Below are 24,435 nucleotides of genomic sequence, written 5' to 3' on the forward strand. Positions count from 1 at the left end.
GCCTGGTAGAAGAGAGTGACTCCATCCCAGCCATGACAGGAGAGACTGATAAGAATTTAGCAAATAGCAATCCTGCAGCCGTGCAACCTGTTTCAGCTCTTACACTGTCATTATTTTGTGCCCCAGAACTTTCGGCTGGCCCAGCACTGGCACAGGCTGTTCAAAGAAGCTGTGGCTGCCTCATCCCTGGAAGTGTTAAAGGCCAGGTTGGATGAGGCTTGGAGCAACCTGATTTTGGCGGCCCTGCCTATGGCTGGAACTGGCTGAGCTTTAAGGTCCCTTCCAACTCACATAATTCGACCATTCTATCATAATAAGGCTAAAAAAAGACAGCATTTCCTTGTTATTTTCAAAAAGCCCACCACTCCCTCCTTAGCAGCTCACACAAGGGCCCCTCACCCACAGCCATCCTCATTCCAAGAGCAAATCCATTCTCCTTCAGCCCCATCCTGCCATGGCCTCTCCCCGCCTCAGGGTTTCCGTGTGAATCTCTGCTGTGGAGAATGCAGGTCCCTGGCCCACCCTGGCCCTGCACGGAGGATTCCACCCTCTGCCAGCCCCTGGTGCTGTGAAGCTACCACAGAAGGTGGGGTGAGCTGTAGCAATGGTCCCAGGGGCTTTATTTGGGAACACAAACCCCACAGACCCTTTGGGGCAACATGTGGGGAAAATCAGCCCTCAGCTCCCAGTGTTACCCCAAGCTTCCGCCTGCACGTGAATTTAGGAGGGAGCACCTGCAGAAAGTTATTTTTTCTGGTTTATGGGGATTCAAAAAACATTTTCCTTTGGAAAAAAAAAGGGGACTGTCCTTTGCAAAGGGAAATTTGGGGGTAGAACCATTGGGTGGGGGCTCACTGCTCTGGATCCTGCAGTTGTTTTGGGGGGGTCACATTGCTGGAGCCTGAGTGTGTCTTGGGGGTTCACTGCACTGGAGCCTGGATGTACCCGGTGTTTAACACTCCTTATTACAGCTGGGAATTTCTTTCCCCTGTGGGAAGCATATCAGTGTGGACGTGGCAGCATTTTTTGGGCAGGACAAAACCGCGGTTTTTGAAACTGCAGTGTGTCCCTGTGCACTGGGGGGTTGCATGACCTGCCTGTCGTGCATGGTGTAGTGCGTGTGTCCCAGTCCCTGGGCAAAGGTCCCCGTGTCCCATGTCCCGGTCCCCGCGCCCCGGGGGATGTCGCATCCCCGCCCTTGTTCCTCCGGGCCGGGAGGCGGCGCCGTGCCCGGTGCGGCGCGGTGCCCGTGGCCGCTCCTGGAAGCGGAAGCGGCAGCAGCGGCCCGGCGGGGCGGCTCGGCAGCAGCGCCGCCGCGGAGCTCCGTGAGTACTGGGGGAACCTCGGGGGCCGGGTAGGGGGCTCCGCTCCGGGGAGGACCCCTGGGGGCCTTGGGACTCCTGAGGAGGGCGAGAGGAGGCGGCTTGACCCGGGGTGGCCCCCCTTCCGCACCCGGCCGCCGCCCCTGCCGTGGAAGGATCCCCGGGTTCTGCCCGCCTCCATGCCGGGATCTGTCCTCGGCCTTGGGGGCACCTCGGGATGTGCTCCTGGCCGTGGAGGCTCCCCCGGGATCTGCCCCTGGCCGTGCAGGTTCCCCCGGGATGTGCTCCTGGCCGGGGAGGGCCCACCGGGATCTGCCCCTGGCCGTGGAGGGACGCCCCGAGGTCCTTTGTGGGCTGTGCAGGGTCCCCCCGGATCTGTCCCCTGCCGTGGAGGGACCCCCGCGGTGTGCCCGCGGCCCCCCGGGACCTGCCCCGGCCATGGAGGAACCCCCGGGGGCATCCCCCGGGCTGACATTCCCGTGCCTGGTGGCCGTTCCCACTGCCATTGGCTCGTTAACGTCTACTGCTCTTCGGTTTCTATCCCTTTTCCTGCGAGATGTAGGTCGGGTTAAGAAATAGCAGCATCTGGGGGTAGGTGGGGAAAGGAGGTTCTTTGTTGGAATTCTTCAGATGAAACGAGATTTGCAATTCAGGTTTGAAGGTTCATTGTCAGCTCCTGACGCTGTCTCGAGCACAGCACTGCTCAGTGCCTGCCTTGGATCCTTCTTCCATTTGGACAGGGCTCTTTTGTTCTGGATTTTTGTGCTGTAAATAGTGTGAGCAGAAGAAAAACCAGTGTTTGTTTTGATTATGTTGCCAAAGGTGAAACTAAGCTATTTGTGTTAAGATGGGTTTGTGTCAAGGTGCAGATCACATCTTTTTCACTCCTTTGGGGAGATGTCTCAGCTGCTCTGGAGAGCCATGGAGGAGCCAGTCCAGCAGAAAGCTCTGCCAGCTGCCCAAGCCTGTGCCTTGAGCTCCAGCAGTCCTCAGTGCCTGTTTGCTCGAGGGAAATGCTTTATTTAGGCTGTGTTAGTGTTTTCTCAGGCCAGCATGCTCTGCCCCAGCAGCGTACACAACACTTGTGCAGTCTTTCCAGGCTATATATAGACACCCCCTCCCTGCCTTTGAGGATTGACAACCCTGCACCTTGGGCTCTCCAGGAATGAACTATGTGACAGGAGTTCATAGCTCGGATCCTTTTGGAGCTGCCCTCAGCTCTGGGATTTACAGTGGGAGGACTTGGTTTCCTCTTGCCAGACGTCTGGGCTGACAATTTCAGCTCAGATACACTTTGTAAAGCCCTGTAGGAAGAGATATGTGCTGAATTAACAGCCTGTTGGGCAGATAAGGCTTGTGTTGCAGATAAATCTGTTTGGGAAATGCTTTTTTCTCTGTGTCCCCTTCTGGTATTTGTAACTGGGACAATGTAATAGTGGTGATCTCTGCTAGACCCTTCTGAACTTAGTCTGAAAGGAGATACAAACAAACCCAAGAAGTTATGGGAGAATAATGGGAATAAGGACAAGCTGCCTAAGCCTGTTGTGTGGCCTGATGGTTCCAGATCAGCCACCAGTGTTATTTCTTCTGAGCAGTTGTGTGTCCCAGCTCTTGCTGCTCTCCTAATGATCCCCTCCTCTGGTATCAGTGCAGTGAGGTGATTTGTGGAGGTCTTGGAGGGAAAGAAGCAGGTGGGAGCTTAAAGGGGAAGAATTTATCCACTTTGTGACCTAACATGAGTGGTTGGTATGTGTGGGCACGGGAAACACAACAATAAATCTGTGGCTCCATGAAGTCTTTGGTCCCTTCTGAAAGGCTGGGTGGTGCCAGCCTATTTTCCAGAGCAGAAAAATATTTCCTAGTTCTCTTCCTTGTGCTGTGGGTTTTATTCCCCATGTGAAAGGATGGTTTTCTTAAAGCATTTCTGCCATGGGGAGCATTTTGGGAGTGTGCAGCGAGGGTTTGCTGGAGCTGAAGCTCTGCTGCTCTGTTTTTTCCAGAAACATGCAACATGGCAGCAGCCATGGAAACTGAACAGCCGGGCCTGGAAATCTTTGAGACTGCAGGTCATGAGGAGCAGGTCCCGAGGGAGGAGCAGCCAAAACTGGAACCTTTCTATGTAGAGAGGCATTCCTGGAGCCAGCTTCGGAAACTGCTCACAGACACACGGAAGTATCATGGATACATGATGGCAAAAGCCCCTCATGACTTCACCTTTGTGAAAAAAAATGACCCCGAAGGACCGCATTCCGATAGGATCTACTATCTGGGTGAGCTGGCTGTGGCAGTGTCACTGCAGGGCTCTCTGGGATTGACTGTTCCTGACAGCTGTTCCTGGCAGTTAAATCTAAAGGGATTCCATGCCACACTTGCTGGTCAGAAGTCATGATTGTGATTGTAATAGCTCATTAAAACTTGTGAGTTCATCTCCTGTGGGAGTGGCATGATTGGAGGTGACCCATTAGGCCTGGAAAAGAGCTGGGAAGTGTCCTTTGGGGCATGTTCCCAGGCTGGAAGCCTGTTCAGTCCCTTTTCTGTCACTCCAAGTCATACTCTCTCCAAAAGCTGTGCAGGAGCTTTATCTCCTTTCAGAGATAAAGAAGCCTTTGCAGAAAGGTTTATCTCTTTTCTCTTATTACAGCTGTTGGGTGGAGCCTTGTTCTCCTTCAAAGCTTTCTTCCAAAGCAGAGATTTTAAGTGTAATTTTGAAAGTCCTTTGTGCCTCAGCTACCGATGGAGCAGGTTTTCCAGGAATCCAGTGGGGAATAAATAGCAGCATAGGTCAGGGGCAGCTTAAAGAGTAAATACTTTTCTCAACATTTTTGGTCTTAATAATAAAAAACTTCATGTAGTTTGTTCTTGGATTCAGTGCCTCACTTGTGCATTGTTTCACTAATTAATGTTCACTTGATAGAAGTGATTTGGCACCATAAGTGGTACTGTGAGCAACCCTCTGAGTGGTGTTTTGGAGCAGGCCTTGTGGTGGGGGAATGCTTTTGTCAGGACCTGCAGTAGCTGAACATAAATCCATGAAAACCTGGATTAGAGAGAGAAGCAATGGCTGAAGCAGAGGACTAAGAGTCAAAGCCATTTTCTAGCCCCAGTGCTTGCCACTTAGGCTGCTTGCTTAAGCTCAGGTTTGTGATTCACAGAGTCTTTGCATGTGCTGTGCAGTGACATAGTCAAAAAATTGCTTCTCTTTTTTTTTTTTTTTTTTTCACAAGATGGGGGTCATAATCCTTGGATAATGCTGAGTTCAAGCACATCATGCGTGGGTTGAAGTTGATTCCCCTAGGATGAGCTCTGCTTTCCCAAGTGCCACTTCCTGGCTTGGCCTTCCCTTGGAATACTCCTGGCTCTCTCTGGGCTGATCCTCATGTGTCTGGGCAGGAGCCTTCAGAAATCTGAATATCACTGAGGGAGAAGAGCAGGACAGGGATGCCTCCCTAAAGGTCACAGTCTGTGTATCCCAGACAGAGGGATTGGCACAAAAGCCCTCCTTGATTTATAAAGCTTATGGAGTAAAAGGGCAGTAAGAAGCACAGAGTGCTTTGAGCAGCATGGGGTAAGCCTGGGTGTCATTGTTCCCTGCCTTCTGTGCTCTGTGACTTGCACTTTTGTGAAGCAGGGAATTCCCAGAGTGAGGCTGCAGTGCAGAGACCATCAGTACTTCTGCTGGTAGGAAGGGCCTGGGAAACTGTTCCTGGGCATCCTTTGAGAGTGTTTGGGTTATTAACAGAAAGCTAATATACTTTTTTTTCATCTCATTTTCACAATAGCAATGTCTGGGGAGAACAGAGAGAACACGCTCTTCTACTCTGAAATTCCCAAAACCATAAACAAAGCTGCTGTCTTGCTGCTTTCCTGGAAGCCTCTTCTGGATCTTTTTCCGGTGGGTCCTGATTTCTTTCTTGCTTCAAGCATGTGGGATTTGGGGTTTTCATAGTGAAAATTTGAAGTTTATTGTCTTAGAAATCTAAAGATTCTCCTTGTACATGCAAGGCGTGCAGCCATCCCAAAATGAAGCACAGTTTTCTCCTCAGTGGTTAGAGTTCCATCCCCTCTGTGTGCTGGATGATTCCTTTGCTGGCAGAGATGACAGGTGCTAATTTGCATCAAGTCCTGTGCTGTGAGATCCTGGGGATTGCTGAAGGAGCCTGGAGCCTCCAATCACTTCCCTGCTGTCTTGCAGGAGAAGTGATGATTCCCCCAAGGATCAGTCAGTGGCTCCGTGACTCATGCTGGAGCAGAGGATCCCTTTCCCACTCACTGGGATGTGGATTCCCTTTTCCCTGCTGCGCATAGCAAGCCTGCACCATCCCATCCCATGCACCGCGGCAGGCTGGAGGAGGTGGGACAAACCCCACATGGAATGAGGTGGATTTTTCCCCGTGTTATTTCCCGGGGCTGTCAGCCAGACATGAAACTCCGGCTGTGCTCTCCTCCCACCAGACCAGTCTCTGCATGTTTGTGAAAGTGAGCAGAGCCTCTCCTGCTCATTCTAGAAATAACAGACCCTCAGTCTGAGCTTTCTTATACCAAGCAGTACTGGGAATAATGCTGGCCTTGCTATGGTAGGAGTGGCTGTCAGTTTATATTTGTGTGGGATCTGATCGTGGCCTACAGCTACGAGTGCTGATGGCAGAGGCAAAGCAGGAGTGGGCTCCCAGCTGGCAGCAGGATTCTGGAGGAGGAGGATGTCTGCTCAGCCATCTGCTCCTGGAAGCAGGGTAAGGCTTGCAGAGCAGAGGTGTTGATTGGGCTTCTCTGCCTGTTTTCAGGCCATCCTGGACTATGGGATGTATTCCCGGGAAGAGGAGTTGCTGCGGGAGAGGAAGCGGATCGGCACCGTTGGGATTGCCTCCTATGATTACCACAGAGAGAGCGGCACCTTCCTGTTCCAGGCAGGGAGTGGGATTTATCATGTCAAAGATGGAGGCCCCCATGGATTCACCGTGAGTTTCCTCCTTTGGCTTGGAGTGAGAGCAAAGAGCAGATCAGCAGCAGTTTTTGCCCTGGCACAGGAAGTGACCTTGATAACCCTGGAAACAGGGTTATCCACAGGGGTGTGTGTCCATGGTAGTAGATACTCAAATGCAGGGCTATAAGAAGTGGTAAAATTGTGGCAGCAGGGCATGACACCGGATTGTTTGATTTTTCATGACTAGCAGTGTCCATAAAAAGCAACAAAAGGCTCTGTGCCCTTTCATGGAGTCAGATGTCGCATCAGAGACAACTTTTGTCCCTGGGCTGCAGTTTCCAGGTCACTGTTCTGTGGTCAGTGCTGAATGTATTACACCATTTTTACACCATTTGACTGTACAACTTGCAGAACAAGCAGCCTTCACTCTGCTGAAGCTGGCCTTCAAAGCTGAAATTATTATTATTATTATTATTATTATTATTATTATTATTATTATTATTATTATTATTATTATTATTATTATTATTATTATTATTATTATTATAGCCTGGTGTTTGTCTAACCCTGTTGTCAGGGGTAATTTACTGTATCTTGAGTTGCTTTTAGAGGACAAGGTTGCATGTTCTGCCGCCCTCTCTTAGGGTGCTGTTTTTAAGAGAGTGCCAGGCTTCTCTACACAAGCTCCCCTCTGTTTTGGGGCTGATCCTCAGCTCTGGGGAAAGAGGCCTGGTGGGACCATGGCAGAGGCACAATTTTCCCTATAAAATATCTGCACAGTATTTTTCTGTGTGTAAAGCGGATAGATTTCTCTCTAAACATGTATTAGAAGTCAGTGTCCCCACTGCTGTGGTCTTCTGAAATCCAGGTTACTCAGTGGTGTGTTCCTGTGTTATCATATCTTACTGTGTTTCTTTTTCTTTTTCATTCCAAATAGCAACAGCCTTTAAGACCCATTCTGGTAGAGACCAGTTGTCCAAATATCCGGATGGATCCCAAGCTTTGTCCAGCTGATCCAAATTGGATTGCATTTATCCATTGCAATGATATCTGGATATCTAATATAGAATCCAGGGAAGAAAGGAGGCTGACGTTTGTGCACAATGGTAATGCATCTTCAATTAAATCCCTCTACCTCCTCTGCACTTGTTCTTGCTAGACTGCATTGAGCAATGGCACTAAAGGTTCTTCTGAAATGGGGGCAATGGCCACTGTTTTCCACCTTGTTTATCACATTTATAGACTTCCTGTAGTGCAGATATTGTGGGATGATTCTTTTCCCTGCACTGTGCAATCTGGCAGAATGAGTTGTTTGTTGGATGCATATGGAAGGGCTCTTCTCCTGAAACACAGCACATTGCTTTTCACTGGAACAGCCTTTTTTGTGTGGAGGAGCTGTGGGTGGAATAGAGCTGGAGGAAAGTTTCTGTCAGTGAAATCAGGCTGCAGAGACTTTTAGAAACAATTTAGGCAGTTTCTGAATAGCACTGGGGCTTCTGCTTGCCCCTCATACTCAATAACTTAGGTTCTCACTTCTTACCCTCTTCAACTGTGTTTTAGGCATTTATCCTGGAAGAAAGAAAATGGGAAATTGTGGATAAAACACTTTTAAAATCAATTTAATTTTGTATTTAAACTATATAATTTAAATTTTAGTAAATTGAAATTTCCAACACTTCATAATAATGCTTTAGACTATTTAAATGCTAAATATTAAAATATTATGTAAGTACAGTAAAAATAAACTGTAGCAATGACTCCTTCTCAGATGATAATTATTTATGGAGTGCTGCTAAGTTACCTCCAGGGTAACAGGAAAAATATTGAAGCCCTATGGATATGTCATCCTGTTGAGATGTTATGTAAGTCTGTTAATTTTGGTTCGTACAGTGAACGAAATACTGATGCTTTCACTTTTCTGAATGTTTGTGTCTTCAGTTTCAGTCCTTCAGAAAGGTTTGAGGTTTTGATTTTCTTAAGTTGTAGTTCCAATTCACTGAACTCAGGTAGAGAGAACATTTTCTTTCCTTGCCTAATTGAGAGCCTGATTAGGTAGAAGTAAGAAGAGAGAATATCTTTCCTTTCCGAAAAGAAGCTGCCATGTCAGAGAGGATTAAATCCTCCCTAAATACATGAACAGAGAAGGCTGGAAGCAGAAAACAAATCTGCTGAGAAGTCAGATTTATTATCATGTACTTGTTCCCTGGGGGTGAACTTGGGCTGTGTTTGGGATAATGCAGAACTGGTTTGGTTCTGCAGCACATCATGAACTAATTCTTTGTGTCTTTTTTTAGAACTGGCCAATGTTGAGGAGGATCCAAAATCTGCTGGCGTGGCTACTTTTGTGCTGCAGGAGGAGTTTGACAGATACACTGGCTACTGGTGGTGCCCAAAGGCACAGCCCAGTAAGTGTGGGGATCCAGGGTGTCTGACAGGCCCTGTCCAGTGCAGAGCTCTCTCTTGCTCTTACCTTTATGCAATTCATAAATTGTCTCCTTTGGAGCTGTCTATATCAGTGGGCAGGTTACAGGGGCTTTGTGAGCACTGGGGGGAGAGGCTCCCTTCTCACAACAGTGGTGGGAATTGTAGGAGTCTCAGTGTTTTGCTTAATGAAACATGAGTCACAGGCTTTATTGGGTTTTTCTTCATCCTTCCAATCAGCTCAGGCTCCTGAGAGAGTATTGATGCCTGCAATAACTGATAATTCTGTTCTGTAATTCTGTAATGTTAATTCATTTACAGCACTGGATGGGGGTAAAGTTCTTCAAATTCTTTATGAAGAAAACGATGAGTCAGAGGTAGAAATTATCCATGTCACATCACCCATGCTGGAGACAAGAAGAACAGATTCCTTCCGGTATCCCAAAACTGGTGAGACCCTGAACTTACACCCCTGTTTTATTCCATGTGCTTGACAGCAGTGACTCTACAAGCCTAGAGGAGAGAAGTGTTGAGTAGTCTTTGAATTGGTGTCTAGGTGGTACAAATGTGTTTGGGGAAGCTGCTCTGGAGGCTGGGTGAGTCACTGGTGACTGTGCTGATACTGAGGGCTCTGGGTGTCAGGAGTTGGCAGGAACCCTCTCTCATTGTCACTGTTTGAGCCACTCTCTGGGATCCTGGATGACCTGAGTTGTTGAGGAGTTGATTGTCATTACAGCCCTGTGTTTCTGGGGCAACAGCTCCAGAATTACAGCCTTTTGGGGTTTTGGGAGGGTTTCTGTTTAGTTGCTGGCAATGCCCTGGCAGTTCAAGTTCTGGAGGACTCTGATCTCCAGGACTGCTCTTGGACTTTGAACGGCAAACCTATCCTGGTGCAGCCTGCCAGGAAAACCACCTGAGGTCACATTTGCACACAGGTGGGTGGTCCAGAGGCTTCAGCAGTGAAGGGCTGAGGGCAGGCTTGAAGTGGAGTGCCACTGGAAGCAGGGAAGTGGGATTTAAGCAGACCTGCTGAGGGCTGATTCACTGTCAGATGCGGGGCATGTTTGAACAGTTCAACCCTTTTGAGATGTCCCGCTGTCACAGCAGGACACATTGCTCAGGTTACAGTAGTTTGCTCTCTTTCCTCGCTCCTGAAATCTTCGTAATTGGCTGATGTTCTCAAGCTGCAGAATTCAGTCATATCTTGTCAATTCCCCAATTCACTGGAAAAGCTTTTCCTGATTTACTGCTTGTATCAAGGATAGAGGAAGGCTCAGTGTGAGGCTGGGAAGCAAGAGGTGACACTTTGTGGTTTTTTGGTGTTTGTGAATGCTCAGATTTCTGAGAGTATTTTGCCATGGCTCTATATAATGCAAAGAAAACAAGGTAACAAAAGCCCAAATGCCTCAAACAATATGTAGCTTTATTGTCATAATGGCACTGGTGATGGCAGTAGGTTTTTAGGTGTTTAGTTTTCACAGATGCTCTTTAGGACTGGATCACTTTCTATGTACCACCTTGGAATAGCAGCCAAACAGTGAACCAAAGCTTGCTCTGCTATCCCAGTCACTCCTGAGCATTTACATCCACCCTGGAAATGCATCCACCGACTGTGGGAGAGAGGACTCACTGGGACAGTAGTGTGACTCTTGATCTGTTTGCAGGATTACATCCTCTGGATCTCCCCACATTTGCAGTTTCTTTTTTCCCTGCCTGGTTCTGTGCTGTCTCTCAGACATGCAGGCTATTTGATCCAAGAGCATTCTGCTGTTTGCCTTTTCCAGTTCTGTATGAATAACACCACAATAATACACAGCAAACAATTGATGCCTGACTTAACATCTGTTTTTATAGGTACAGCAAATCCAAAGGTCACTTTCAAGATCTCTGAAGTGACAATCAATGCAGAAGGCAGAGTAAGTCTATGTTCTATTTGTTTGCCAAATACATTTAATTGCTGTGATTTTACTCTTTTTTTGTAAAATTCATTTTCCAGTTCAATACAGAGGAACTTTCCTGGTTGTGATGGCTTCCTGGCTTCTCTGGGGGCAGTGCCCTTGGCTCATCTCATGTGCAGATACTCAGTGTGCAGCAGTATTTCTCAAGGCTGTGCTTTTCTTCGCTACCTCTGGTGTGTAAGCTCAGCTGCAGAGCAGAGTGTTGTAGGTCTGGCTGGTTAGACCTTCTTATGTGATTTGTCTCTTGATTGGCTGCAGGTATTGGGAAAGTTGGATCGCAAATACAGTATGTCACCTTACAAAAGCATGAACATATGGGAAGAGATTGAACTTTGCTTTTGCCCTGGGATGTTTTAAACAGATGCAGAAATTTCCACAGCACAGACCTGTCCAAGATCTTTGGACAGATGGGAAATTAATCTTATCAAACAGATACATTAGCAGCCATAAATTACTGGAATTCTCCCAACTCTTGAGCTACTTCAGCCATCAGCAGTCACCTGCTGGGATAGTGATGCTGGTGTCAGCCAGTACAGGCAGGGAAACCCTTCAGGACCCTTTGGGTACCACTGGGACTTGTTCCCAAGCCCAGCAGGGACAGACTGCAGCGCTGCATTTCATGGATTAGAACCACATTGATAACTGGGTGTCATGCAGCATGTTCAGCATCTATCCATGCAAATCCTACAAAAGAGCTCGGTACAAATCACCTCCCCTTTACAGAGGGGATCTGAGAATTCAAATGAGTTGTGAGAGATGAATGATGGGTTTGTGAGCAGCATCCAGATTTCTCTGGTCCCAGCCCTGGCTGTCCTGGCAGTGTGCAGCTCTCCTGCTGTGCTGGGGTCTGGCTCCAGACGGGGTTCAGTCCCCTGTGGTGCAAAGGCTGACCAATCTAAATTGCATGAGCTGCACAGAGAAAGTCTTCTGTGTCCAGGCTCTTGTCGTGCATGAAAAACTGGTTGTGGGGGTTCATCTCAGTGTCACTGAATTGCTGCTTTGTCAACAGATTGCAGATGTTGTGGATAAAGAGCTAGTTCAGCCCTTCGAGATCCTCTTTGAAGGAGTAGAGTACATTGCTAGAGCTGGGTGGACGCCAGAAGGAAAATAGTGCGTATGTTAATCCTGTCTCTGCTCAGAGGGTTTGGGGTCATACAGTCAGAAGCAGATTGTAGTGCTCTCTGTCTTCTTCCAGCTTAAGCCTGCTTTCACTTTTACATTGCTACCAACTTGTTTGTGCAAAGGGGACCATTTTTCCAAAAGCCAAACCAGAGCCCTCCTTGTGTCTTTCTCTGCTCCCTGGCCCTACTGCTTTGGGTTTGGGCACTCGCAGCCTTTGGTGTGTGTGTCCTCTCAGCATCCCTGTGAGAGAGAGTGCAGTGCTATTATCCCCATTTTACAGATGGGGAACTGAAGCCCAGAGAGGTTAAGTGCCTTGCCATGGTCACGCAGGAAGTCTGTGGCTGAGGAGAGAAATGAGCCCAGGTCCCCCAGGCCCTAGGCTAGCGCCCTAACCACTGGACCATCCTTGCTGACCAGACTTACTGATCAGAAAACCTGCTGTAAGTGCTACTTACATTTGCATGTCATTTTAACCCTGTAGATGATGTAGTACAGTGTTTCTAACTCACCAGAAGCTTCTCCAAAAGGATATTTCACTGAAAGGGTTGTCCAGCCCTGGCGCAGGCTGCCCAGGACAGTGGTGGAATCACCATCCCTGGAGGGACTTTAAAGCTGTGTAGATGTGGCACTTGGGGACATGGTTAGTGGTGGGCTTGGCAGTGCTGGAGGAATGGTTGGACTCGATGATCTTAAGGGTCTTTTCCAACCCAGATGTTTCCATGGTTTTAGAGAAGTGCACTCCTCCAGGTTTTGAATCTAAGGATGGCTTTCACCTTTTTAATTTCTTTCCCATCCAAATCTGAAAGAAAATCCAGGGACACATTTGCTGTATTATCCTGCTTTTTGCAGAATTATTGTTGGAGCTACATATAAAGCCATCAGAATATGGCAGGGGCTGCTGCTAGTCCCTTTGGGTGCCGGTGTTATTCTCTGCCAGGTGTAGATCCAACAATAGTATTCTCACAAGGACCTTGAAATTTCAATTGAAATTTTTTTCTGCTTCATTATTCCCTCTGATTTTTCTTTTCTCTTTCTCCCTTGAAGCACAATTCAAATCGGGGAGAATAGCATGAGTTAAACTTTTGAACTTGCAGTGCTTATGCAATATTAAAATGAAATTAAATAGGTTCTTGTATTATGGAAGAGATTTGTTTATGTGGGTGAAATTTTGCACGTGACTTAATCTGCAATTGAATATTCTTGACTCCCTCAAAACACCTAGTGCTACTGAGTGTCTCTGGGATTTTCAGACCTGTGCCATACTCATGGTTGCATGTTATTTTCTCTAATATCTGTGTCCTCAACAGCATCTGGTCCATCCTGCTGGATCGCTCCCAAACTCGGCTTCAGATAGTCCTGATCCCTCCTGCATTATTCATCCCCACAGAAGATGATGCAATGGAAAGACAGAAACTTATTGATGCTGTACCAGATTCTGTTACACCTTTCATTATTTATGAAGAAACGACAGACATCTGGATAAATGTAAGAATTTGAATTTCAGCTTTCTCTGACAGTTTGTAGCATTTGAGCACTGTTGATGTTACTGTGCTGCCAAGGGGATTGATCCCATCTTGCAAGTTCTGTGCATATTCAATGCTTCCTGCTGTAGAAAACAGGATGCAGAGAACAGATTAGGGAGGTGAAAACAGACCTGCTGTGCTTGAGTTGATGCAGTACTCAGAGCCTGGAGCAGAGCCCAGGGCTCTGGGTGTTCCCAGGTAGCCCCTTCCCCAGTGTCACTGGCACTCTCCAGTTTCTTGGTGCCAATTGTTAGCACCAGCAGTGCCACCAGATGAAATATTCTCCAGGCAACAAACATGGATCAAGATGGCACTGGGTGAACAGTCCTGAGAGTCAGCTAACAGGCACTGAACCCCTCCTGAACTACATCTGGTCTAGTGGAACAGATGAAGGGTGTGATGTTCTGGGAGGTGAGCTGCAGGGCCTGTGCTGAGAGCAGTCATGGGTGTGCCTGGTCACTGCTGTAAACTGTGCCTCTCCTCACACTGCTGCACAGAAAGATGCTGTCTCTGCAGTGACATCCCGTTGGAGGCGTGCCTGGGAGCCTCAATCACTGACACATGGTTGCATCTTTCAGAGAGCATTTGCACAAAGCCTTCCAGTGAATGGTCACTATACTGCTCTCTTAGATACCACATTCTCTCCTTACTGTTTGGTTTCAGGATGGTGCAGTGAATTTCCCTTTCTCCATTATTTTTACTGTCTGAAATGGTTCTTGACTGGCAGCTCATACTGTGAAGAAAAATGCTCCCAAGTCCTCCAGAGATTGTCCCTTGCAGCAAGAGCTGGCATGTTGATGAGTGGGAAGATGATGTCAGCTCATCATTCTTTGAATAATCCTTCACTTGCAGGCAGCACAGGACAGAGGTCTGCAGAGCTGGACCCGCCTCTGTGTCTAAGCTAGAAGGGCAGGTGCAGAAAAACTGAATCAGTTTGGTGACCAGGATATAGAGTTAGACTGGCAGAAGGTTGGAGCTGCAGGGATGTGGCACTGGCTGCAGACCCCCCCTGGCCCCACGTGTGACTGGTTCTCCCAGTAAGGAACAGTGCTGCATCCATTTAGCCTGGACTGCGTGGTCTGTGTTGAGCAGCAGGAGGAACATATTTTGTGTGACTGCAGAGTCCTGCTGACAACAATAACCCACTGCTCTGTCTCCTCAGATCCACGATATCTTCCATGTGTTCCCTCAAAGCCACGAAGATGAGATAGAGTTCATCTTTGCCTCCGAGTGCAAGACGGGCTTCCGGCACCTGTACAAGGTGACGTCGGTTCTGAAGGAGAGCAAGTACAAACGGTCCTGTGGGAGCCTCCCTGCTCCGAGTAAGGGCAATTGTTCTGGGGCTTTAATTGGGCATTTGTTGCTGACCTGTGAGGAAATAAATGTCCTTCCAGCTGGCAGGAATTAGGGTCTTATTGGAAACTTCTGCTATTGTCCAGGAAAGCACTTCAGTGCACAGTGATTCCTCTGGAAATTGTACAGGGATTATTCTGTTTTCAGCATGCCTTAGTTTTAACCCTGATCCTTCCTTATGGACTAGAAGGAAAAGTTTCCAAAAACCAGATGGGAAACAAGCTCCCTGTGATACTGTGAGACATAGTTGGCTTTTCCTCTTCACTGCTGGAACTTGGTCTTGCTCAGATGCAGGAAATTGCTGTGTGCAAAGCTCCCAGAGTGGTTTTTTCCACAGCATGTGTTCTTAAATTCACAGTTTCATGCTGTGATACTTAATTTACTTAGTATGTGTTGAAGGCACCTACTGACCTCTGTATGCACAAAAAATACACTTAATTTTACTAGAGGTCCTAGTTTCATGCAACTGTTGCAGGTCTTTTTCCCATATAGCATTATATCTTGGGCTGATTCGATTTCTCTAAATGCATCTGACTTCTTTTCCTTGCTAAACCTCCCTCATTCTAAGGGAAATAAAATCATCTTATTAAAGCAGGGTTCTTGCAAAATTCTCCATTTTTAACAACTCATATTTCCTTTGCCTGCCTATTATTCAGTATATTTCTATGCAAGTGACAAAATATTTTTAGTAATAAAAATCTCTGTACATTGGCTATTTGCAGGTGACTTTAAGTGCCTCATCAAAGAGGAGATAGCAATTACCAGTGGGGAATGGGAAGTGCTTGGCAGACATGGATCCAACGTAAGTCTTGCTCTTGCTTCATGGATATCCTGCCACACACACTGCAGGGAGATGGTTCCTTGGAGGGATCAGCATAAATCTATTAATCCAGTGTGGTTTTAGCCAAAATACACAGTACTTCTGTTTTGTGTAACTTGTGAACTTGCACAAGGAGGGAGGGAATGGTCCCCAAACCACTGCTCTTCTAGCTCTGAGCTGGATGAATTCTTTGAGCATTTGAATCAAACTGTCAGAGTTGCAGACAGTGAGAACAGTATTTTGGTTTATCCCTTGCAGATTGCTGGGCTCCAACTCAGCATTATGGAAGTGGGGCAGGAGGGACTGGGGGAGACTTTGAGGTGGTAGAACTGGATATTGAGGGATGTGCTGTTTGTTTTGTTCCTGGCAGATCTATGTGGATGAAGCCAAAAAGCTGGTGTACTTTCAAGGCACGAAAGATTCACCTCTGGAGCATCACCTGTACGTTGTTAACTACGAGAACCCCGGGGAGGTGAAGCGCCTGACGGAGCGCGGGTACTCGCACGCCTGCTGTGTCAGCCAGGTACCTGTGCCTGCCTGGGCTCAGCAGACAGGGCAGTGGTGATACATAATAAAAGCAGATTTTAGGGTTGTGCCCTCCTGTACGTTGTACAGTCAGTGTGTAAAACCACCCTGGAAACCAGAGTTGGCCTCCCGGTTCCATTGCTCTCCAGCTCACTTCAGGCAAAAGGAGCTGGGATGAATTGTTTGAAACTCTTTGAGCCTGACTCCCTGCCTGCAGTGGACTAGAGAGCAATCACCAGAGGAGATGAGCCTGAGCAGCATTGGCTGGAGTTCCAGGAATCCATCCATGGCCCAGAAGAAGGTGTGTGACAAGCTCCTCATGCCACTCTTTGATTTTCAGGTGTATCTTTGGGTTTGGACTGTAGTGTCTCAGAGGCAAAAGTGCTCAGATTTCTGGTTTAATTTGGCCCTTAAGCATCTTCTGAAAGATCTAAATGCAAAATAAATGATCACTTGCTTGTGGCTGTGCACTGAGGAGTCCAAGGTGTGTTCTTTTTCTCTCCAGGACTGTGACATGTTCATCAGCAAGTACAGTAATCAGAAGAACCCCCACTGTGTGTCACTGTACCGGCTGACAGGATCAGAAGATGATGCAGCTCATAGGACTAAGGAATTCTGGGCTACCATTTTAGATTCAGCAGGTAATGGCATGAGTGAGGAACAGGAAAAGGACAAGCAGGATCACAGGATGAAAGATATCCCAGTGTATGCTTGCTTGAGATTTGCTGTTGTGGCTGACCAGCCTTGTCTCTGAAACTCAGGCTTTTATGAGGAGTTCTGTGAAGTACAGAAGGGACATTTTCAGCTCAGCAACAAATGGATATAAACAGACCATGAAGGAATTTAGAGTGGAAATTACCAATTTTCTCCTGCCAGTTTTAGTTCAGGGAGGGATTTAAGTGCACTCACTTGCTCTGTGTGATGTGCCTGCTAAAGAGTGTGTTCCTGGGGAGGGAGGTGCACTTCTTAAATAGTGTGTGCTGCTGCCTACTTGTGTCTTCATGAGACAGCTCTTGGGCTGTAATCTTCCACTGGGTCTCTGTTGCCTTTCATTTCTCCTTACCTGAGGCATACTCCATGTCCTGTGCTTTCCATGTGTTAATGTAGGGAGTCCTAAGTGGGATTAGGAAGGGATGGGACATCTGTAATGGCTGTGTCAGGGGAGAAGAGTTACTGTCATTCACAGGAGAGCAGGGATGGCAATGTGATAGGGCTCAGAGAGCTCACCTGGGGCTGGGGCATTGCCAATCTCTGCCTGGATCCAGCTACACCCACTGGAAAGTGTGGGAGAGCTCCCCTGGGATTGCAGTGAGACTGGTGAGAGGACAGTGGTGCAGCAGAGCTGTGTTACTCATCCATTCCTGTTACAACCAGGCTCTCTGTTCCCTCCCATGGTAGGTCCTCTCCCCGATTACATTCCCCCTGAAGTGTTCTCCTTTGAGAGCTCCACGGGGTTCACACTGTATGGAATGATGTACAAACCCCACAACCTGCAGCCTGGGAAGAAGTACCCCACAGTGCTCTTCATCTATGGAGGCCCTCAGGTGAGTTGGTGAGCAGTGGGACGGGCTGGCAGGGATCACTCCACTGCTCTCCTGAGGAACACTTCCTGCTCTGTCCTGAGGGCAGCAGGTGACATTTTGCCTGTTTGGTGAGTGGGTGCTTGGCCAAAGGTGCTGTAAGGATTCATTGTTCCCAGGTCATGCATCCAGGCACTGCCACTTGTCTGAGGACAGGTATGGAGTAGCAGAGCTGGAACTGGGACAAAAGGGATTTAGGTAGTCCTTGTTCCCAGTTCTGTCTCACTGGACCTCAGCTGAGCTCTTCATAGCTGTGACGCAGAATGGCTTGTTTTACTGGGAGAGGAGTTTATTGCATAGCAGAGAGAGGGAATCCTGCAGTAGGGATCTTGAAAACATTGCATTATAAAATTGTTAAAAGCATTTAAAGGAAGGTAAATATAAATAAAACCTGAAATTTGATTAAGAGGTGACCTCTGGCTTCTGTGCTGCTCTTGTATTCCAGGTACAGCTGGTGAACAACCGGTTTAAAGGAATCAAGTACTTCCGACTGAACACCTTGGCCTCTTTAGGCTATGTTGTCGTTGTCATTGACAACAGGGGCTCCTGCCACCGAGGGCTGAAGTTTGAAGGAGCCTTTAAGTACAAAATGGTAAGTGGGCTCTGAGTCTGGCTCTGTTCTCAGCCAGAGATGGGTTTGAGTGCCAGTGTTACCAGTGCTGAAGGAGCCCAGCACTGCCTGTGTGACACTCCTGGGGTCTGGGGACAGGAAGTGTGTATAGGTGAGAGTTGAGGGAGGAAAGATGCTTGATGTGGGAAAGATAAAATGTCATGGTTTGAGGTTGTGAACCAGCTGCATCCTAAGAGAGGGTGGTTCATAATGAGGCTGTGTCTCCTCACAGATACAATTTGCAGCTCACATGAAGCAGGGCAGTTGTATTCTGAGCATGGATCACTCCTGAGTACCAAAGCTCTGAATGTGGTTACCTTGGGCAATCCTGAGAATGTAACTTTTGCCTGTAACTAGCAGAACTTTGTCTCTGCCCTGCCAGGGACAGATAGAAATCGATGACCAGGTGGAAGGGCTGCAGTATTTGGCATCACAGTACGACTTCATCGACTTGGAGCGTGTGGGCATCCACGGCTGGTCCTATGGAGGCTACCTCTCCCTAATGGCTTTAACACAGAGGTCAGATATCTTCAGGGTATGTTCATGCATTGAGTACTTACTCTGGTGGTGCAGACAGAATTTTTCTTTTAATAGTGTGACTTCCATGGGTGGTGACAGCACAAAAACCTTGGAGTTTGCTCTAGACAAGCTAAGACACAGTGCAATGGCTGTTTCATTCAACACTCTTCTGTTTGGGTGACTTCAGAGGGAAGTTGCTTTTCTAGCAACTGTTGCACTGCTGAGCTTGCAATGACTTAGCTGTGCTCCTGTACCTCTCAGCTTATCTGTGCTGAAGGTACCTTGGGTAGTGTCAACTGCTGCCCACTTTGTGCCAGCTGAGCTCTTTGTGTTGTGAACCAGGTAAGGGAAATTATCCTGGTGAAAAACAACACCTCCTTCTCATCCTCTGTTTGGCCCTGAGAGAGTAGTTCCTTTGCAGACTGATCTATTTCCAGATCAAATTGCCCATGCTGCTGCATAGCAGTGTGTTCTGAAGCAGCCAGGAGGACAGCCTGGGGAGGGGAGAGGTACTGGAGAGAGGTTCTTGTGCCTGCCTGACTTTTGACAACTATAACAGCCAGACTGCCTTTTGGGTAGCGGTGTAGGAAGAGCTGGTTATTGAACAACTACAACAGCCCTTGAGATGTGTTTTGTTCTTTGTGGCTACTCTTGCTTTCTTTAAGTCCAACCTTAATATTTCTGGGACATTTAATAATTACTTGTCTCAATCCTTTAACAATTGTTGTATTTTTACCTTTACACCTGCCTTGCAAAAGCGTTTTAGCTGGTTTTGCAGTGTTTTTTTTTTCTGGGTATTTTTTTCCATAAGCCTCTCTGCAAGCTGGTGGTAGCCATGCAGGGTAGTTTGTGGAATCCTAGGGTAGTTTATGCATGTTTCTGTTAGACATGCAAATGGACCCAAACCCACAAAACCTCACAGAATGCACTTCCCTCAGCATCCCTTGCAGGGGATATGCTTAGAGTTGCTTCCAGTTTACCTGTAGGCTCTTCCTGGTTCTCAGCACACATGGATGGTAGCTGAGCTGTGCTGTGTGTGAGCTGGGCAGGGACAGCAGGATTGCTTTGCTCCTTCCACAGTTACAGTGGGATGGAGCCGTGGAAGGGAAGGACGTGGGCAGGTCAGGGGGCAGTGCTGACATTACCAGCTGAGGGGGCAGTGCTGCCATGCCCAGCTCAGGGGGCAGTGCTGCCATGCCCAGCTGAGGGGGCAGTGCTGCCATGCCCAGCTCAGGGGGCAGTGCTGTCATTCCCAGCTCAGGGGGCAGTGCTGACATTACCAGCTGAGGGGGCAGTGCTGCCATGCCCAGCTGAGGGGGCAGTGCTGCCATGCCCAGCTCAGGGGGCCATGCCCAGCTCAGGGGGCAGTGCTGCCATGCCCAGCTCAGGGGGCCATGCCCAGCTCAGGGGGCAGTGCTGACATTCCCCTCTCTGTGGCACTGGCAGGTGGCCATAGCTGGAGCCCCCGTCACGCTGTGGATTTTCTACGACACGGGCTACACGGAGCGCTACATGGGCCACCCAGAGCACAACGAGCAGGGCTACTACCTGGGATCCGTGGCCATGCAGGCTGAGAAGTTTCCTTCTGAGTGAGTTTCCTTCTGGCTCTTGTCTTCTTTTTCCTACCAGGAAAGTTCAAGCCCCATAGACACATTTTTTCTCCCTGTTCTTGGTATTTCTCTAATCACAAATGCTCACATTAAATAATATTTAAAAAAATAAAGAAACCAATACCCAACACTACTAAACTTAATACTCAAATGAACTTTTGCATAATTACAGACCATTTGCTGTAAGCCTTTTTATACTATATTTTATGTCTAAAGAAATGAAAAACATATCTTAAGTTTGATTAGCACTTTAGAGCTACATTAAGCTAAGCAAAAATTAGTTAATTGGGATGTTTTTCTATGTTCTGAGGCTGTCTCAGCAGAGCACGATGGGGCCATGGGCTTTCTTGCGGAAGAGTTGAAATCAGCAAGGTTTAAGGCCTCATATTGTCCAAGCTAGGAAGCATTGCTGAGAAATAAATAAGCTATTCAGATTAAATGTCTGTCTGTAATATGCATGTGCAGGAAGAACTTTCAGAGGAGGAAGGAGCAGGTTTGAGAAACGTGTCTATCCAGAGCAGTTTACAACTGTGAAATTACTGCTTTCAATGCAAATACTCTTTTCTGGGGAGTGTTTTTGTAGGGGTGTGTGTGGACTGTGAAATGAGTGGGATGATGTCTAGAACTGTTTGTCTCTTGCTTTCCCAGACCAAACCGCTTGCTGCTGCTACATGGATTCTTAGATGAGAACGTTCACTTTGCACACACCAGTATTTTGCTCAGCTTTTTGGTGAGAGCTGGGAAACCCTATGACCTACAGGTAAGGCCAGAACCAGGGTGGTAAAGGTAATAATGTGTGTGTCTTGGAGGAGTCCAGAATTGGAACTTGTACCGTGGCTGTGCTGGACACCTTGGAATTCTAGGAGTAAAATTGTAGCATTTGAGCCAAGCATTTTTTTTAATGTTAATATTTTATGAGTTAACAAAAAGAAAAAATGGGCAAATAGGCAGTTAAGGCTGTTCCTGAGGAGATCTGCACCTGGAAGGCAGAGCAGCAGTGTTCATGAAGGGTTCTGCATTTAATTAAACCCTGGTGGCTCAGTGCAGGTGGAGGCCAGGGATCCAACACCACACTGCAGAAGTGGGAATGTGCTCTGGCCAGGAGCTGCCTCTGCTCAGCCAGGCTGATCCCCTCCAGCACAGCTGGATTCCAGTGGGTTCTCCTGAATTCAGACAGTGGAGGATGAGGTGTGTCAGTTCAGGTGCAGAGTTATTGCAGGGACATTCCATGGACATGTGCAGTGTGGCTCTGGGACTGATTTAGACATTGGCACCTTCAACTGGCGTGGATGTTCATGACTTTATTTTTCATTTCAGATCTACCCTCAGGAGAGACACAGCATCAGGGTGCCTGAGTCGGGCGAGCACTATGAGCTGCACCTGCTCTATTACCTGCAGGAGAACCTGGGCTCTCGCATTGCTGCCATGAAGGCCATGTGACTGACCTCAGAGCTCTGCTCCACAGCTGCTCTCCGGACAGGGAGGTGTAGCAAGCTAGAGAGAGTAGAATGGAACGTTGCTTTCTGGTGCCTGCCACACATACACACCCTCACAGACACTTTTTTAAAAGTCAATTTGGTGCCATACGGGAAATTAAAGTACGCTGATCTAATAACTTTAGTTATTAAACTTTAGGTTTAAGCTGTAAATAAAATCCAATGTCTGTGGTATAATACAGTACCATGGGTGTTCTCTTGGGGGACGAGCTGAAACTGAAAATAACGTACTTCTATAGCACCAGATCTTCACTTTTTAGAAGAATTATGGCATAATTGATGTATTTTTACAGTGTGTTCCTTGGTATCTTATTACATTATACTGGATGATCTACTCACTACACAGCAAGAATTTACCTGAATGGTTACAACTTTTATTAATTTTAAATGCTATCATATAGCTTTTATGCTTTGTGAAAAGGGATGTGTCTCACTCCTTAGAAGGTGGTCACAAGTTGGACATATCCCCTGTCTAGATGTTAAGTGTTTTTTAAGAAGAAAGACTTTTAAGCTGCCTCTTAACATATTTAAAGTTTGGATTTAGATCAGTTGATGCCAGGTTCTTTGATTCCTTCTCCCGTAGGATAAATAATTCTCTTTTCTTCCAGCAGCTTGAGAACCTATCCTGATTGTACTTGATTTCAGTGGAGAAGTGAATTGATACTTTACTGTGATATGGGCATAACAATCTTTTATTCTGAGGTGCAAACTAACTTAAGCTAAAAATCAGAAACTGTAAACTTTCAAACAAGCTTCAAAGTGCATCCTGTTGAGATGTTTCCCTGATGTTCACTCTGGAGCTGGGTTTGCAATACTCCTTCCTCACCCTTACATCAGCATGATATGTATGCATCCTGTTACAATGTAGAAATTCAATACTCTTATTCCAGGGTCTGCAGAGTATGTGTGGGGAGACCTTACATGTGAGGCAATATGAGCTGTTCTGTTGACCTTCCTCATGTATGAGGGGCTATTTCCCAGGCTCATGCCCTGTCCAGTCCCCTGTTCCTGGGTCCTTTCTAGCACTACTGTGCATGATGATGATGATGCTGTCTTTGAGAACCCTTTTCTGTACAGCTTCAGGTAACCCTCAAGGAATTGCAGTCCCAGTTGTGTTTTTGCTACTGAGGTTTTAACTAAGCAGCAGGCTTGGCTGAAAAGCATAAGAGTGTGAAGGCACTTTTAACTGGCAACAGGTAATTTAGGCTAGAAATCCATAGAAAATTTTTTTCTTTAATCCAGAAAATTCTCCCTTTGGGACTTGCCTCTGAGACTCTGATAAGTTTTAATGGTTTTCTTAGAAACCCAAGAACTTCCTTTTCTTTCTGTTTTGGTCCTAGAGAGAAGCAGAGCGTGATTTTCTTTTCATCTGCTGAAAATCTGGAATCGGTCTTTACGCTCTTAGAACTCCACATGTTGTAACCTTGTACTTTCCTGGATTTTGTACTTGATCCCAGAACTCTGGGCTTTAGCAGAGTCTGGCTGTATCGGATCAAACTGCATGGTTTTCAGTTAAACCGAGGGGAGCTGGGGCGGTTGCACGGCTGTAAAAACCGTGTGTGAGAACAGGATCTGGTTTTTGGGATGCACAAAGGAGCCAAAGACAACAGGCTGCAGGGAGCTTCCTTTGCAGTGGGGAGCCTTGGTTCGGCTGCTTGCTGGTTTTCAGATTTAAACCACCATTAGCAAGTCAATAACGGGTTGATTTTGGGAAAGGAGGCAGAGAAGGAGCCCAGCTCCAGGAATGTCTTCTCTTGATGTCTTCTCTTAGCGGTTCATTGTGGCTGAAGCAAGGGCAGCGTCCCTGAGGAGTGTTACAGTCAGCACCGAGAGAGAGGAGCACAGGTGCAACACAACAGTGGGTAAAGACAAAAATAAGCTGTTCCTCTGGAATTCCATTGTGTTCCCAACGTGTTTATGCTGTATTATATATACATATATCTATATCTGTTCATATATACATATATGTATAAAATTACCCATGGATAGTATTCACCTTTTCCAAGGTTGTTTATATTTTGTTCAATATTAAATTAACTTGCTTTTTTGGGATCTTTTTGTTCTTTTTCTAGAGGTGATTACCCTTGAATGTAAATGTATATTATTTTTAAGATGAAATTGATCCTTTTGTTTAAAAAACAGAACAAAAACGGCCTTCATCAAACAGTGCTTTTTTGGGGGACTGAAGAACTAAACATTGCGTGAGTAAACTGGGCTGGATTTGGATTTGAGGCAGGATGTGATTATAAGTGCTGACATAGAATTTTTAATAATGCATCCTTCCAATGTTTAAATATATACATCAAAAAGCTATTAAAGTACAATATACTGTAACTGCTCTGTTTTGCAACATAAATTATGGATTCTTTCTTTCCTACCATTTTCTTTTCTTTTTACTGTAGTTAAGCACTTTAAGACCCCGTGCTCTCTTATCCTGTGGAAGTGCTGGAAGGATTTATCACCAGAGTTTTGTAGTTCTTGCAAAAGAGGTGCCTTAGATGAAGTCTGATTCCAGCTAAATTCCCAGTGGAGAAAGGCCCCGTTGTATCGAGACTGCAGAGGTAGGAAGGTGTTAGTGCTGAGGGACTTTGCATCCTTATTTTTGGGGGGAGTGGTATTCCTGCACCTCATATCGGGAAGTGTTGGCCTGGCCTA

At 46.9% G+C, this 24,435-nt stretch overlaps 1 protein-coding gene across 1 annotated transcript; it reads left to right on the forward strand.

The window, feature by feature from the left end:
* The first annotated feature begins 3,333 nt into the window (after positions 1-3,333).
* Positions 3,334-24,136, forward strand: DPP8 (dipeptidyl peptidase 8). Its single transcript, XM_059482171.1, has 19 exons — positions 3,334-3,592; positions 5,102-5,214; positions 6,104-6,277; positions 7,181-7,349; positions 8,538-8,648; positions 8,986-9,114; positions 10,519-10,580; positions 11,632-11,732; positions 13,052-13,229; positions 14,430-14,589; positions 15,343-15,422; positions 15,811-15,963; positions 16,471-16,606; positions 17,364-17,509; positions 17,991-18,137; positions 18,538-18,690; positions 20,121-20,263; positions 20,933-21,044; positions 21,602-24,136. Exons 1-19 carry the CDS (start codon positions 3,334-3,336, stop codon positions 21,722-21,724), a joined length of 2,649 nt encoding a protein of 882 aa, XP_059338154.1. The 3' UTR covers positions 21,725-24,136.
* The last annotated feature ends 299 nt before the right edge of the window (positions 24,137-24,435 follow it).

The sequence above is a fragment of the Ammospiza nelsoni genome, chromosome 14 (genome assembly GCF_027579445.1).
Source record: "Ammospiza nelsoni isolate bAmmNel1 chromosome 14, bAmmNel1.pri, whole genome shotgun sequence".
Lineage (NCBI taxonomy): Eukaryota > Metazoa > Chordata > Aves > Passeriformes > Passerellidae > Ammospiza > Ammospiza nelsoni.